The sequence below is a fragment of the Sinocyclocheilus rhinocerous genome, unplaced genomic scaffold (genome assembly GCF_001515625.1).
Source record: "Sinocyclocheilus rhinocerous isolate Xijiao unplaced genomic scaffold, SAMN03320098_v1.1 scaffold749, whole genome shotgun sequence".
Lineage (NCBI taxonomy): Eukaryota > Metazoa > Chordata > Actinopteri > Cypriniformes > Cyprinidae > Sinocyclocheilus > Sinocyclocheilus rhinocerous.
Genome location: NW_015653466.1, coordinates 485,845 through 501,427, shown reverse-complemented (window position 1 = coordinate 501,427; position 15,583 = coordinate 485,845). Strand labels below are relative to the sequence as shown.

The window sequence follows — 15,583 nt, the reverse complement described above, 5'->3', positions numbered from 1 at the left end:
AAAAGTTCCAGGGATTCATCTCCTTCGGCCATCCTACACACCGGTGACTCTCACTGACTGCTCGCACCAACCAGAGGGGGAGGGGTCGTGTGACTCGCTACGCTCTTCGCTGCACACAACTGAGGGAGTCCTGCACTTTCCGTCTTTGACGACACGTAAAAAAACTGTGCATACCGCAGGAACGGTATAACGAAAATTTTTTGTGGTTTTGAAACCGTGACGTTTCCAAACCGCGGTATACCTTCAAACCGGTTATCGTCCAATGCCTATTCGTGACCGTTGTTTTGTTTTGATCTCTCCCCTGCGCTTCCGTGTTCGTCACTTCTGAGCGGCGCATGCGCAAAACAGACGTCTTACGTCATCCGCCCGGAGCTGCTTCCATGTACAACAGTGAGTGCAAGCTAGATTAAATTGATTATTACATTTTAAATATGGTTATTTTTCTTACAAAAGCGCGCATGCGCAACGCCGACATCTTACGTCATCCTCCCGGAGCTGCTTCCATGTACAACAGTGAGTGCAAGCTAGATTAAATTGATTATTACATTTTAAATATGGTTATTTTTCTTACAAAAGCGCATCGATTCGCTACAGGAGGCCTTTGTTCACCCCCCACAGCCGTGTGAGGCACTTTTTATTATGGATAGATGCGCTTAATTTCACTTCTTTTGGACTGATGAACTGCAGCACCCGCTGACTGCCATTAAACAGCTTGGAAGATCAAAGACAATTTTTAATGTAACTCCGACTGGATTCGTCTGAAAGAAGAAAGTCATATACACCTAGGATGCCTTGAGGGTGAGTAATTCATGGGCTAATTTTCATTTTTGGGTGAACTAACCCTTTAATACATCGTCACGTGTCTCAGATTGTTAATGAGTACAACCTGCCCTGTTGATAAAGGGGCAAAGGGGTCATACAAAGAGTCAAGAGTCACTCCTTACCATCCTCATCCGGGTCACCGAAGGGGTTAAGGTCAACCGGGTCATTAGGTTCATCGAAGAGGTTAGAGCTCATGTTGCTCTGCTCTTGGTCCTCCTGATCCAGGAAGTTCAACTTACTGATCAGCTCTAAACCATCAACATCCATCCACAATGATAACAGAACAAGGAGGAAGAGAAAAGAGAACATCACTCATCAGTCCAAAACAATCAGCGAGGACAACCGCTGAATTATCGGGTGAAAATCTGAATAAAAGCAAAACTCTGGCATGAACAACCAATAAATAAATTGTTGACATCTGCATTTTGAAGTGAACCACACCAGGATCCTTCAGGTCCAAAGACCTGTATGTTCCAGAAGAGCTAATGCAGGGTTTCATTCTGAACTTTTACTCACAACATGAGCCAGTGGGCCAAAAAAAACAGTGTGTGTGCAGGGTGACAGAGTGAAGTGCTCTCTGAGGTGATAAGAAAGATGTGGCGTCTCTGTTCGCTCCACCACGCCACCCTGACCCATATTAGGCCATCCGAGCACTCTATCACATGACCAGTGGTGTTTTTAAGGACATGTCTTTCAGGATCATCAACTCCATGGATACGGAAACAAAGTTTTTCAGAGGGTAGTTGGGTTCACTACAAACTGCAGAAGGTGGAACGAGGGTACAAGATCACAAATGAAGAACGCTAAATAAGAAAAAATATAGCATAATAATAAAAAAATAATATCAATAAACGGATGCTCTATAACACACAGCACAACCACAGGGATGGAAAAAAAGAGGAGAGAAGGGAAAAGACAGATAGTGAATAAAAGTGAGAGTGAGAACAGTGAGAGAGTGTGAATAAAAGAATGAAAGAAGGTGAAAGCGGAAAGACCTTCAGAAGAGGAGGCAGGTTTATTTGGTTGCTTTAGGCAGTCATCTGGATCTCCATCTATAGAGCTGAGAGCATTCAGCTGCCTCACAATCTCTGCAAACAGCACAACATACAATCAATACACACTCAAATACACACACACACACACACGCTAACCTGTATAATGCAAAGAGAGGTATGTAATACATTCAGGAAATATCTGTGTGTGTGTGTGTGTGTGTGTGTGTGTTGAGGTTTGTCTCTCTGAAAAGAGACCAAACTGCGTCTTCGCTCTAACAAACTGTGAAAAACATATCGGACGTCATCTCTATGGCACCAAAGAGATTCCTAAACCCATACGATGAATAAACAACTCAAGCATTTCCATAGGAGCTCCATACATACACTTATAAAGGGATAAAAGCACATGGGCTTAATGTTAAGACTCCAGCTTTTTGGGGGTGATGGGAGGCTGGATTATATCACAGAGTCCCACAGACACGCACTCACACAATCGCGCACACATAGACATATGCACGTGCAAACACGAACATACACTCACAGGACATGTATTGGGTGGACATTCCTTATCATACACAGAGATCAAGCAGTGCGTTGTGTATGAAAGCCTAAAAAAAAGCAGCTAATAAACTATGACCAAAAACATAACAAATGTAAACAAGCACAGCCATAAGCCTCAATAGGCATAAGTAAATGCACACATATGTGCACATACACAAAGAAATTACACCACAAAAGGAAAAAAGGTAACTGTCACTCAAATGAAACTGAACTGAGACTGGACAGAAATCCTGAAGAGAACACCAAACACTGACATGCTGAAATTTATAAGCGACCAAAACTCCACACATATCTATTCTTGTTCTCTTATAACAATTTAGACATAAATATTTAGCTTATACACTACATACAAATGCACCATGCAGCCATCAGAAACTAAATTCTAGAAAAATTAATAAAATAGAACAGAACAGAATAGAAAGAACAACAAAAAGAACAGAAACAACAGAATAAGAAACAAAAAAAACAGAAGAAAATAGAATGAAACAAACAATAAAAAAAGAATAGATCATGAAACAGAACAAAAACAATAAAACAAGAAACAAAACAAATATAATAAAATAAAGTAATGAATAAAATTGAAAAAGAAGAAACATTAGGAATAACAGAATAGAAAAAAATAATAGAATTAATGAAAAATAATGAAACAAATGAATAATGGAAAAAATGTAATAAATAGAACCAATCAAGAAACAGAACAGATTATTACATACAAAAGAAAAGAACAGAATAGAATAATAATGAAAAAGGAACAGATCAAGAAACAACAGATCACTGCCTTTGAACAGAAAGAATGATCAGATTCACCTGCAAAGCGTCTTCAGATGAAATTCAGCAGGTCTCACCTGTGATCTTGGCGGACTTTTCCTCTTGGTTCACTCGGTTCTCCTCATCTTCCTCATTCTCTTCCTCAAAATCATCCAGATTACCAATATCAGCTTGCTTCATGCTCATCAGACTGGCCAGACTCTGCATATCTTCATCACTACACACAGAAAGTAACAGAGACAAAAGCACTATATAAATCTGATGAAATCAATTCATAGATGAGATGAATTCACCATAGATGAGATATAGAGTACTCAGCAGCCCCAGACAGAACTTGAGGCTTTTATTTATTTATTTATTTTTTTTGCATTTTTCTGCACTCATTTTGAAGCGAATTGGATTTGAAATGGATGTAAATACAGTAAAATTGAGAATTTTTTTACTTTTTTTTTTGATAACACCTTCCCTAGAACTTGAATAAAACACTGACAACACTGTTGGTAAAGAGTGAATTTGGCCTTCCATTCACTGTGATTTTGTGTAAAAAGAAGAAGATGGACGGAAGAAGAGAAGAAAGCCAGGTTGACAGAGAGAGCGAGCGAAAGATGAACGTGTAAACGAAATGCCTTCATGGTCCTGCTCGTAAGAGGCAGTGCAATACGGACATGCATTCCAGCCAGGGCATTCACAAGCACGGCAAGATAACGCTCCTGGATTAACTCCCTCTCTCCCTCCCAATGTCCCTGTCTTCGAGTTCTCTCTGTCTATCTCACACTTCTTTATGAATGCAGTCCAGTCTTTCTTTGGCAGGCATGGAGCTGATTTGAACTTATGTAATGGGGTTTATTTGTGTGCTGTTGAGATCATTCCCATGGGTTAAGAGCTGTTACACTTTCGTTGCATAACCTGTGTCACACACACACCACAAAAGCCACACAAACATACACGTATCTCATATAGCGCAAGGGTGAAATCACATACACTCACACACACTTCTTGCTTCCTTTATTTAGAGGGAGGCAGAGATCAGAAAGAAAAAAAAGAGGGAAAAGTGGATATTGCGAGACGAGTGAAGGAAAGATATTTACACTCTCAAGGCCAGTGGCTGGAAACATTCCATCTGACTTCTGTTTGTTGTGACGCGCATGTCAAAAAGCTGGGGCGAAGTTCTCCAACAGGATTTGATTTATTTTAGTGCATGCCAGGGGAACGTGAGGTACAGTCTTAAATGTGTGTTTCCTGATATTTTCTGAACAACAGCACCCAGGGAACAAGCAATTTGCATAAAAATAATATAATAACATTCAAATAAAAAATAATTCTGTTTATATATTCTATTCTATTTTCTATAATAATATAAATAAATATTAATTAATAATAACAGAAATTTGATTGCCACAATTACTTCTGACCAATGAACTATATTTTAATGACAAACTAATAAAAGATCACTCAAAGTGTTAAATCACAGAATCATATTATATCTGCATCAAAAAAATGTGTGTGAAATATTTAAGTTCAGTTTAGCAAATTTCACCAAAATGTCATGGTCAAAAAGGCCCACTGTCTGTTGTCAATAGTGTAGCGATGTATGAAGCACAGCTCACACAGTCACTTTCAAAGAGGAAGGGCTGGAGAGAGGGATGTGAGGGGAAAGGGATGTTGGGAATGTCAGGTATCGTCACTGAGGCAAAAAAAGAAAGAAATGAACAGAGAGAAAAGGAATAAGAGCGTAATTTGAAGTGGCAGCATTCCTTCAGGGTGGGTGCAGTCAGCTGGTTTTGGAGGTGTGGGTGGTGTAGTGGGCTGCTCTTACGTGGCTTTGCCCTCTCGCAGAAAGATGCAGGACAGGGAGAACTGCAGTGTTGCGGAAACCACTTTTTTGGACAGCGGCTTGAACTTGAGCTTGACGTCTGTCTGTGTGGGCATGGCACTGGCATACTGCTTCATGTTAATGCAGCTGGTGGCCAACGCTTTCCGACGACCTGACGGAGATTCCTAAAATAACACACACACACACAAAAAGAGAGAGTTAAAACACTTCTTAAGCTGAAAAAATTAAACTAATTTATTACAATTGCTACCAACACTTAATTGAAAAAAAAAATCTGATAAACTGCCATCAATATGTTTTTAACAGTTTCAAATCGTAATAAATACATATGTGACCCTGGACCACAAAACCAGTCTTAAAGGCAGGGTATGTGATTTTTCAAAAACACTTTAGAAAACTGATTCGGGCCGAATAGCAAAACAAACTAAAACTTAATTTTTGATTAGTAATATGCATTGCTAAGAACTTTATTTGGAAACTTTAAAGGCAATTTTCTCAATATTTAGATTTTTTTGCACCCTCAGATTCCAGATTTTCAAATAGTTGTATCTCGGCCAAATAGTCCTATCATAACAAACTATACCTCAATGGAAAGCTTATTTATTCAGCTTTCAGATGATGTATAAATCTCAATTTCAAAAAATTTACCCTTATGACTGGTTTTGTGGTCCAGGGTCACATCTGACAAAACAACCCTGTGGTGCTTTACTAAGAAAAAACTAAAATCAAAAAGAATGAATGAAAGTTGCTAATCCTCACACTTACAGGTAAAATCATCTCCTGTTTTAACATGTACAAAGCCCACACACACACCCCAGGGGAAAACAGCACTCCTGGAACACGTGCATACAAGTTTATGTAGACTGTCTTAATGGAGTATGGAACTCTAAAAGAAAAGAATGCTAAAAAATCTAGCAAACAGAATGAAACCGAATTCTCTATGCTGAGATAAAGCTACATTTGGAAGCCATTAACAGGCATATATCACGTAAACCTTCAAACGACTTTTCAGACAAAGAAAAGGTCATATTGGAACTAAAAGGTGTTCATTTGGCTAAATAATTTAAATAACCAAACTCAGTATTAGTTTATCACCTCTGACAACAGCAGAGCAAACATGCCCGGTCATAATGGTCAATGGCGCCCCCTGTAGGTAAAAGTCTGGAATATTCTAAAAGGACTAGAAAGGAAACCTGAACTGGCCCTGATTCTGCTCTCCCATTCATTGGATTTGCTTATGGTTAGTGAAGTCCAGTAAACATCAATTCTGTTATGGATTCAGACTGTGCTACAATTAATAATAATAATGGTTTAAAAAAAAAAGGAATGAGAGGAAAAGGGTTTGACACCAGCCATGTGCCAAAATGACTTTAGGGCGACAACATCTAATAAAAACGGAACAAAACAAAACACTAGCCCACCATTTGCCAGATAGGCCGGAAACGCAGTTGGAGACATTTCCTGACCTGCCTCCTCTTATTTAACAAAGCCAAAAAAATATCATCACGTTTAGTCTTTGTTCTTAAAGCATTTTCTCAGCTTGCTGACTAAGTATCAGCAATTTCCTCCCAGATGAAAGTACCACACTCAACCTGTGAAACATGTTTCAACACCATCACACAGGCCACAGTGCAGGGACAGCTTCCTTTATGCTCTCATCACTTTTATCCCATCAGGCATGTTGTGCAGAGCAATCCAAAACAAAATGAGCAGAGAGAGAAATGAAGGCCTTGTGTACAACCTGTCAAACAGCCTGCATTCATACACCTGCCTGTGTGCATATGTGGAGCAACTACATATAGATCTCCAGATAGAAATCTCACTCCCAGGCACATGAGTGTGTGTTTGCATGTATCAGTGGTCCCGTAGGTAAAGACGAGCCCTTATCAGAGCAGTCTCAGGAAGATTGAGAGAGCTGAAGAGCGACTATTTTCGTCTCAGAAATGCCCGATACAGTTCCATACACACACATAAAAACCTGCCGACTCACAAGGGCAGTGCACACTAACCCGTCTTCCTTCTTCCGGTTTGCTGAAGGTGATTAATCTGAATGAACGGCACCATCAGAGGTGTCGAACAAGAACACACCACGTGCCGGCGGCTGAAACACAGACAGAGACGTAAAGCGATGGAGCGCTGACCCGATCTAAACAACAGTGCCACCTGCCAATCTCGCACCCAGACAAATTACCCACAATCCCCCACTCCAGCTGGGACGGGAGACTGTCCTCTGTGACTCCTTCAGTAAATGAAAACGATAAAAGGGAGGGCAAAAACCTGCGTCTAAGATTTAAAACCGCTCGCCAACGAGGCCACTTGACATTTGTGTTGACATTTGAGCCCCTGTTGAATCGGTCGGAAATACAGCATGTCATCCCTGAAGAATCCAGCGCTCCAAAGCGTGTCTTATCGCTGAGATTATGCACTGGCATTATACCGAGCTAATAGTGCATGTAGGTCCTTTATGAATGAATTTCAAAATGCATCAAACACTTAAGAAGGATTTAGTCCTTCCCCCGAAAAAATACTTAAGAATATGCAAATATGCGGGGAAGAATTAGGTTTAACAGATTTGACGAGCGCAAACAATGAGGGTGTTCTTTTCCCTGGCTGCTGGTGTCAATCAGAACCCCAGATTACCGTCCAGGAATATGACAATGTGTAAAATGAAAAGAGACAATAAGACACTTTTAATTTATCACAGGGATATGACTATCAATACGCAGCTATTGTACCCACAGAATTGCTAAATACCTGGCGGAGAGGGGAGATGAAGGTGCCAGGGTGGCTGGCTGCTGCCCCCTGCTGCTCCCTTAAGGAGCATATCACCCTACGCACACCAATATAGACACTTCTTCTACTGAGAGAAGAATGTCAAACTGTAATGTTTAAAAACAAAAACATACATTAAATATCAGTGAGCAGATTTTTTTCGTGGATTTTGACTACATATTGTGGAAAATGTTAACTTTGTGTATGTTTTATTAAAGTTTTGTGTATATCCTGCAAAATATCATTAAACCACTGTCACCATTTAATCCCAAAGCAGAGACAATCAAACCAAAGTGTCAAAAAGTGTTTACATTAGCATTGTGCGATTATATTAAGTTAAAGAAAACACACTGTATTAGCTAACTAAAGTTAGGTAACTGTATTGGTTATTGTTAGCTTCAACTAAAACTAGTATTAATCGTTCTTGGTAATTGAAATAAAACCTAAATAAGATTCAACACTAGATACAAATTTTTAACTTAAAAACTTAGAAAATAAGACATTTTGTCTTGGCAGTAACTAAAATAAATTAGTAAGTAAAATTTAAAAAGTACTAAAATGAATATGAAAAAAATATTTTTAAATAAAGTTAAACAGAAATATTTAAAAAATGAACAAAAACTAATAAAATTTACAAATCGAATAGCAAAATTATTAAAAATGTAAACATTATAATGAAAATATAAAAATATAAAAAGCTAATACAAAATATTAATAAATACTATAATGCTATACTAATACTATACTAATATAATACTTTACTGACAGTATATAAATTATACTAAAACAACACTGCTGCATACTATATGTGCAGTTCAATGTCTACACTGCAATTCTATATACAAATTCAAAATGGCAAGCCTATAAAATATAGAATGCAACGGTTTACAACAATGAAAATTATTTTGCCCAACTCCAGTTGACATGTTTGCCATTTTCTGAAACACCATTAACTGTAAAACAAGATATTCAACAGTAAATAAGTGATTAGAAACATTGCTCTGGATAACATCCATGATGCCATGGCATGTTTGGGTTGTCTACAATTTTTCCAGTGAATCATGGAGATGTTTGCCTGTGACCTGTGCTTAAATGTTTGTTTTGTTAACACGATGACAATCTAACACCATCACTGAGAGGATAGCAGACATAACACTTCAAATGATGACAATATTCGATATTTCTCATCTGCATGTGTGTAGTGTATTTGTGTGTCCCTGTTAGAGGAGAACGCCACAAAACCCCTGCAGGCTCTCACACCTAAAATGAACCTCAAACTTCCTTTGACTGACATTTCCAGGAAGCGCGAGGAAGAAGGGGGTGCGACCGGGAGCTTCATCCACTTTAGGGTGTGTTTGTGTGTAGTGTTTAGGCGGGTGGCAGCCCCAGCTGTCCCAGTATTGATCCACAGCTGGTGCCAGTATGGGGGGTGCGGGTCAGGGCTGTGGGGCTTCCTTCCCAACACACACACGCACAGAGCAGAGGAACAAGATGAGCAGAAAGAGTGATGCTGAACTTCTGATTCTGACTCAATTTAGAATTTGTTTAGTATTTTAACTTTTGACTGTTTCATTCCCAAATACTGGCTCACAAAACCGGTTCTCGGTTCCCAGCCCGAGATGATCCCTGAGGGGATCAGAAATGTAGTGTTTGTCAAAGAAATGGGCCACAATAGGCTTTTCCATCAATAAATGCCAGTTGTGGGTTTCTGCATGAACGCGGAGCCGAATATAAATATATAAAGGAAGAGACAAAGAGAGAAAAGGAGGGAGAGGACGGATGACACATTTTCAGTTGGCATCACCCAGGGCCTATTTCTGTCTGTCATCACTCATCTGTTGTGATTCAAATGTGATTTCCCCAAACTGTCATTGAGTGGCGCACACACACACACACACACAGATTAGGGGTAGTGTCATTATTTGTGGGAATTGTTATTGAGGGTAGGGCCAGTGGCTGGGGGATTGCCATTGTTCCAGCTGAACATAAAAGACGAGCAAAGCCAACAGACCAAGACTTATGGAAATCAAAAATAATACCAGCCACCAAAATAATAAAAGAGCCCAAAACAATACCAGCCTATTATAAAAGAGAGGCAGAGAAGATGCCAGCTTAATACCTTCAGAGAGAGACAGAGAGAGAGAAATCACAAAAAGCTGTGCTCAAATACTGGAGATGTTGTTTCCGCAGCATACCCACACTGGGACACCGCCTGGTGCCTATGAACACACAAAACAATAACAATAGACAACAGAAAATAAATCTCTCTCTACAACCCACCAAGCCCTATGACCTACAGTCTCTTTCAGGCTTTCCAATGAAGCACAAGCATCCGCTGCCAAAATGACTCTTAAACACAGACATCACATACATCACGCCTGTGAAAGATCGGTAAATTCATCTTAAGAGGTTCAAAACGAGTGTATTAAATTTTTATATAAAAAAGACTTGAGCTGCCTGCCTATTTTTTTATCTCTCTCTGTGCTTTATTGTCATGACTAGGGCTGGGTATCGTTCAAAAATTTTCAATATTGATACAGATTCCTTGAATTTGATGCTGGTTCCTGAACGATACTTTTTTCAATACCAATTTTATGAAATCCATTTTAACAAGATTACGTTACGCATTACCTAAAAAACCTTTGGTTTTAATTTTTCAGCTTGTTGAGGTTTTTAACTCAAAGACTCATCTCCTGAGCCACTACAAAGGAACAAAACGTAACCAACACAATAAATCAGTGTAAATAGTTTTGAGTTTCCACATCTTTTAGGCAAGTTTACACTACTGTGCTTTCATCTTAAAATGTATAGCTCAGACAGAATCATAATTTCTATTCATTTTCCACTGATTTATTGATGAGCATTAGCTGCTTCCAGTGCTGTCTGCCTATTTTCTCTTCCGCGATCGCTGTTCTGACTCAGAGGAAGCTCATTTGCTATTCATATGTCAATTACGTGTTCATAACTGGCCCTGGCTTTTATTAGCTTCATGTTTCATCCGTAGAAATGTGTTCCTGGGTTTCTTCTGTACAGAACTGAACACAGAAGTGTAATGGACGTTTGTCATTGGAGACAGGTTTAGGTACATCATGCATGCTTACTGGCTCACTGACGTTGACGAGATTAACCCCTTAGGTATCGAAATTTGGTACCGAACGACAAGACATTTTTAGATACTCTGTGGTATCGAAGCAATTTGGTCGGTGTCTAAAAAGTATTGCACTCGATACCTAGCCCTATGTGTTAATATTACATTTGTATTTGCAAAGCAAAAGTGTAAAGAAAAATTTGAACAAATTGAGTAAATAAGCAATTAAAATAAAGTAAGGATAAATAAAATGATTGAGTATTTTTTATATTATTATTTTTCTGACAAGATGCGCGTTAAATATCGCATGCGATTTATCGTGCAGCCCTAATAAAAAGTAATATAATAATATAATAAAGTAATAAAATAAAGCAAAAATAAAAAGTAAAATAAAAATAAAACAACACATTATAAAGCCACACAGCCCATTCCAAAAACTAAGGTCAATAAATAATATTTTTTTTCTTTTGCTCAGTCCATCCCTCTTCCATCCTCTCAGTTATCAGCTGTGGGCCAAAAAAATACTGCTCCGTAAACACCTTCAACACTGCAGCACTCCAGCACACACACAATGTATATCAGAGAGACAGGTAAGCACACATACACACACACCAGAGACAGATTTATTGGATGAACACCCAACATGCCATTTTTAAAGGTGCCAGCTCATCAGTTTCCACCTCACATGACCACACACACACAGCTGTAATTATATCGACAGCACTAACCTAAATTAATGCTCAGTGAGTCCATCACTGGTATAAAGGAGACCGTTATCAGTGCTGGGTGGAAAAAATGCTGAGTGTGTGTGTGTGTCTTCTGAGACAGCGGAAAGTCACCCTGTTTGACAGAAGAAACCCATCATAATCAGTTATTTTATGTGCAGCACTTGCAGACTTTAGTCCATGAACTAGCCACTGGATAAAAATATTTTAAAGGCGATAAGGTGAATTATAGATGTGTGTGTAAGTGCCAGAGAGCCAACTGCCACAACACTAAAGCCAGTAACAGTAACGGCTTCATCATGACCAGCTAAATTCTTATTGGATGTCTCACTGTCAGGTTAGGAGATGAAAAATGGATGGGAGAAAATCACAATACGAACTGTCGAGTGAATTGACTTAAAGGGACTTTGGTTTTGTTCAACACAACATTCAGGGTCTTTAATAATCAGTCTGCGAGCACTCAGAGTCTGAAGGAATCTCAGGATCCGAGCTGCTGTAAGAGCTTCTGTCATGCTGTCGTAAAGCAGGTTCTATGGCAGTGTCGTCCCACAGGCTTTGAGGGTCGTATCTGTGTTGGCTGTTGAGTTTTAAGCCGTTTAAGACTGACATAATAGGTTTAATCCATCACACGGAGTCTATGGTTTTAAAAAGAGTTTAAGTAACAGAAGACACTTTACAGAGTACCTGCCTGAATCAAATTATGCTCAAACAGACAGTAAATTAACCAGACATCATCCCTCCTTTCTTTTCTTACATATACACTACTGTTCAAAACTTTGGGGTCAGTAAGATTTTTTCACATTTTTTTATCTATGTATCTAAAAACAATAATATCGCAAAATATTGTTAAAATTTTAAATAACTGTTTTATATTTGAATATATCTTAAAAGTAATTTATTCATTTGGTAGCAAAGCTGAATTTTCACTAGCCATTCCTCCAGTCTTCAGTGTTACATGATCCTTCAGAAATCATTCTGATATGCTGATATGCTTGGTGCCAGAAACATTTCTTATTATTATCATCAATTGTTGAATACTTTTTTTCATTTCTGTGCAAACTGTGATACATCTTTTTCAGGATTCCTTGAACAACAGAAAGTTTAAAAGAACAGCATTTTTTTAAACGGAAATCATTTTTGGAATAAAAATGCAAAAGTGGCCATTTTGATCAATTTAATATGTCTTTGTTGAATAAAAGCATTAATTTCTTTAAAAAAAAATATTACTGATTCCAAAACTTTTTATAGTGTATTTATTAGAATTCATACAAAAACCAAAATCCATAGTATGTGGACAAAAAAAAATCTATTAATTAGGATGCACCGAATGTTCGGCAACCGAAATTATAATAAGTGAATAAGCGAAAAGACCGAATAAATTGTACCGAACAAAGACGTGACGCGATCAAATAGAGGCACGCGCTAATGCAGCAAACATGACGGCAGTGTGGAAACATTAAAGCTGTCTGAGAAAAGACCGACAGCGAGAGAATGTTTAGTACTGCATCGCATGTCTTCGATGAGAAGAGGAAGGGTGGTTGTTGCTGGTTACTGTATGATGATTAAAATCGCGAAATGCCCTTAAACAATTAAATAAACTGCAGAATGTTATGTTTTCTAATACACGCAGGAATTGCACGTGTTCAAACAGCGCTGCACGAGCTCGCGGCGGGAGGGTTCAAAGTCCAAAGCGCGAGGGAAATCTGTGCTGAAACTGTGTTACTCGTCAGCTGCTCAGTAAAATGTTTATGAATTTTTACAAGGCATGTGACAATGCGATACGTGCAACAAACGTTTTCCCAAATTCGTAATGAGAATCATTTGTCAACAAAAAGAAGCACTGAGGTCTTCCTGCGGGTTTCTGCCAAAATAAAAGTTGAGAAAAAGCAAGAACTCAGTCTTCTTCTTCTTCTTCTAAAAATACATGCCTGATTCAAGAAGGGGGTCTAAAAAATGGCCAAAAAATATTATTTTACTAACTTTTTTATAATACTAATTTTAAGTTAAGTTGTGTTTTATTGGTATAATGTCTGCTAGAATGTAAAAAAATGTTCAGTGTTAAGGAAATATTTTTAAATTGTTGTTTTGTAAATGATTTTTTCTTTGAAAAGCAAGACAAAACAGTAAAAAGCCCATTTTGGCTATTTAATTTATGCAATGGTGAAAAAATTGGCAAAATGGGGGGGGGAAACGTGAAAAAACGTGTTTGGTATGATTACAGGTTCTTTCTTCTTCTGTTTTTTCTTTTACTAATCCTATTTTTACATTTTCAGATGTCCATACAAGATACCGGATGAGCGCTGTGTGTTTGTATTTCAGGTAGGTATTTCTGAAAGTGAACAACAGTGCGATTGTTCCACAGCTATATCATGCTTGTCGTTCGTTTTCCATAAACCAAAACCAGCAAAGCAAAACAAAACAAAAACAGACAGATGAAGTAATGCTAAAAAACTAACAAAAACAGAGGGATTAGAACTGTGTGTGCATGTGTCCCGTTAACGGCAAAAACTTTAAAAATCACACTTTTTTTCAACTGCATCAACCGAAACATTCCACGGCCAGGAGTCAAACGCAGATGTTCGAAACACTCCAGTGCTTTAGCCCTAAAAGAGCAGATTACATTTATGAATGTATGCAAAGAGAGATCGGGAGATCAAGTTTACAGAGTTCAGATCATTAAATCTAATAATACTAATAATCTGACTGATATCCGACTATAACTACTCAGTTAATATGTAACTTAGGGGATGGTATTGTGAGTGCAATCTGAGATAGCAATCTGGAGAAAGAGAGAGGGGGAACACCTGGGTCAAGCTTGTGGATAAATATTTGGCTTTGAGGAATATTTTTCAGAGCCACAAAGATCTGTCTCCATCAGCAGGCACCATCTTAAGAAGAAAAATAAAAATAAATACGGCAGAGATGCGGAGAAAGAGATAGAGAGGGAGGGACAGACGTAGAATGGAGGGAGATAAAAATAAATGTGAAGGCAGGCAGGTGAGAAAGGATGGACAACAGTCTTAAAAAATGAAAGGAAAAACGGCGGACAAAGAACGAAGGACCAGTGATATAACACGAACACTGAAGAGAAGTGTGTGTGCTCACCTGATGTTACACCTCTAAGCCCAAATAATAACAAAGCAGTACAGAAATGCAGCAGACAACACACACACACACATATAGGGCTGGGTATCGTTCAAAAATTTTCAAGGTACCGATACCTTGACTTCGATACCAGTTCCTGAACGATACTTTTTTCGATACCAGTTTTATGAAATCAATTTTAACAAGATTACATTATCAAAAAAAAAAAAAACTTTTTTCAGCTTTTTTTATTTTTCAGCTTGATGATGTTTATACAAACTCAAAGACTCATCTCCTGAGCCACTGCACAAAGGAACAAAATGTAACCAACAGAATAAATCAGTGCAAATAGTTTTAATAAAGCTCAAATAGTTTTCAGTTTACACATCTGTTAGGCTACATTTACACTAGTTAGTGTTCGTTTTAAAATGCATAGCTCAGACAGAATCATGATTTCTATTTATTTTCCACTGATTTACTGATGAGCATTAGCAGCTTCCAGCGCTGTCTGCTTGTGTTCTCTCTTCCATGATCGCTGCTCTGACTCAGAGGTAATAACATATTTAATTTCAGCAGCATTACATGGCCAAACGCATTAGACAGTAATCGGAAGTTATTACAAACACTCGATGGTGGTTTAAAGTGAGTTTTGAGTAAAAGCGGAATATAAATCTTATTTATTGTCTTATGTAGCATGATGCTACAGTTTGCATGAATGGTCACATAACACGCGCTTTCAGTCGTGTAGTATGAACGGACATCTGCATATGATCGGAACTCCACGCAGCTCCCGCACTACTCTCCATTGGAAATTAATGAATGAATGACAGGTCTGTCGCTTGTCGGAGATAGTGGAAAGCCGGCTTGAAATGCAGTGGAACGCCATTATGACGAGGATCGTTTTCATTTTAAAACATAAATGCACCAGTGTAAA

The 15,583-nt window shown here is 38.3% G+C and overlaps 1 protein-coding gene across 5 annotated transcripts in view; it reads right to left on the bottom strand.

Annotated features, from left to right (window-relative positions):
* LOC107715969 (EH domain-binding protein 1-like) overlaps window positions 1-15,583 on the bottom strand; it is a 149,902-nt gene that overhangs the window by 91,309 nt on the left and 43,010 nt on the right. For 4 of the 5 annotated variants that reach the window (XM_016522246.1, XM_016522249.1, XM_016522247.1 and 1 more), the window contains exons 6-9: window positions 4,963-5,144; window positions 3,224-3,363; window positions 1,818-1,910; window positions 945-1,070 (exon numbers count right to left, since the gene is read on the bottom strand). In XM_016522246.1, the coding sequence (XP_016377732.1) occupies window positions 945-1,070; window positions 1,818-1,910; window positions 3,224-3,363; window positions 4,963-5,144 (541 nt within the window). The remainder of the gene's footprint in view (window positions 1-944; window positions 1,071-1,817; window positions 1,911-3,223; window positions 3,364-4,962; window positions 5,145-15,583) is intronic. The other variant, XM_016522250.1, reaches the window with a different exon arrangement.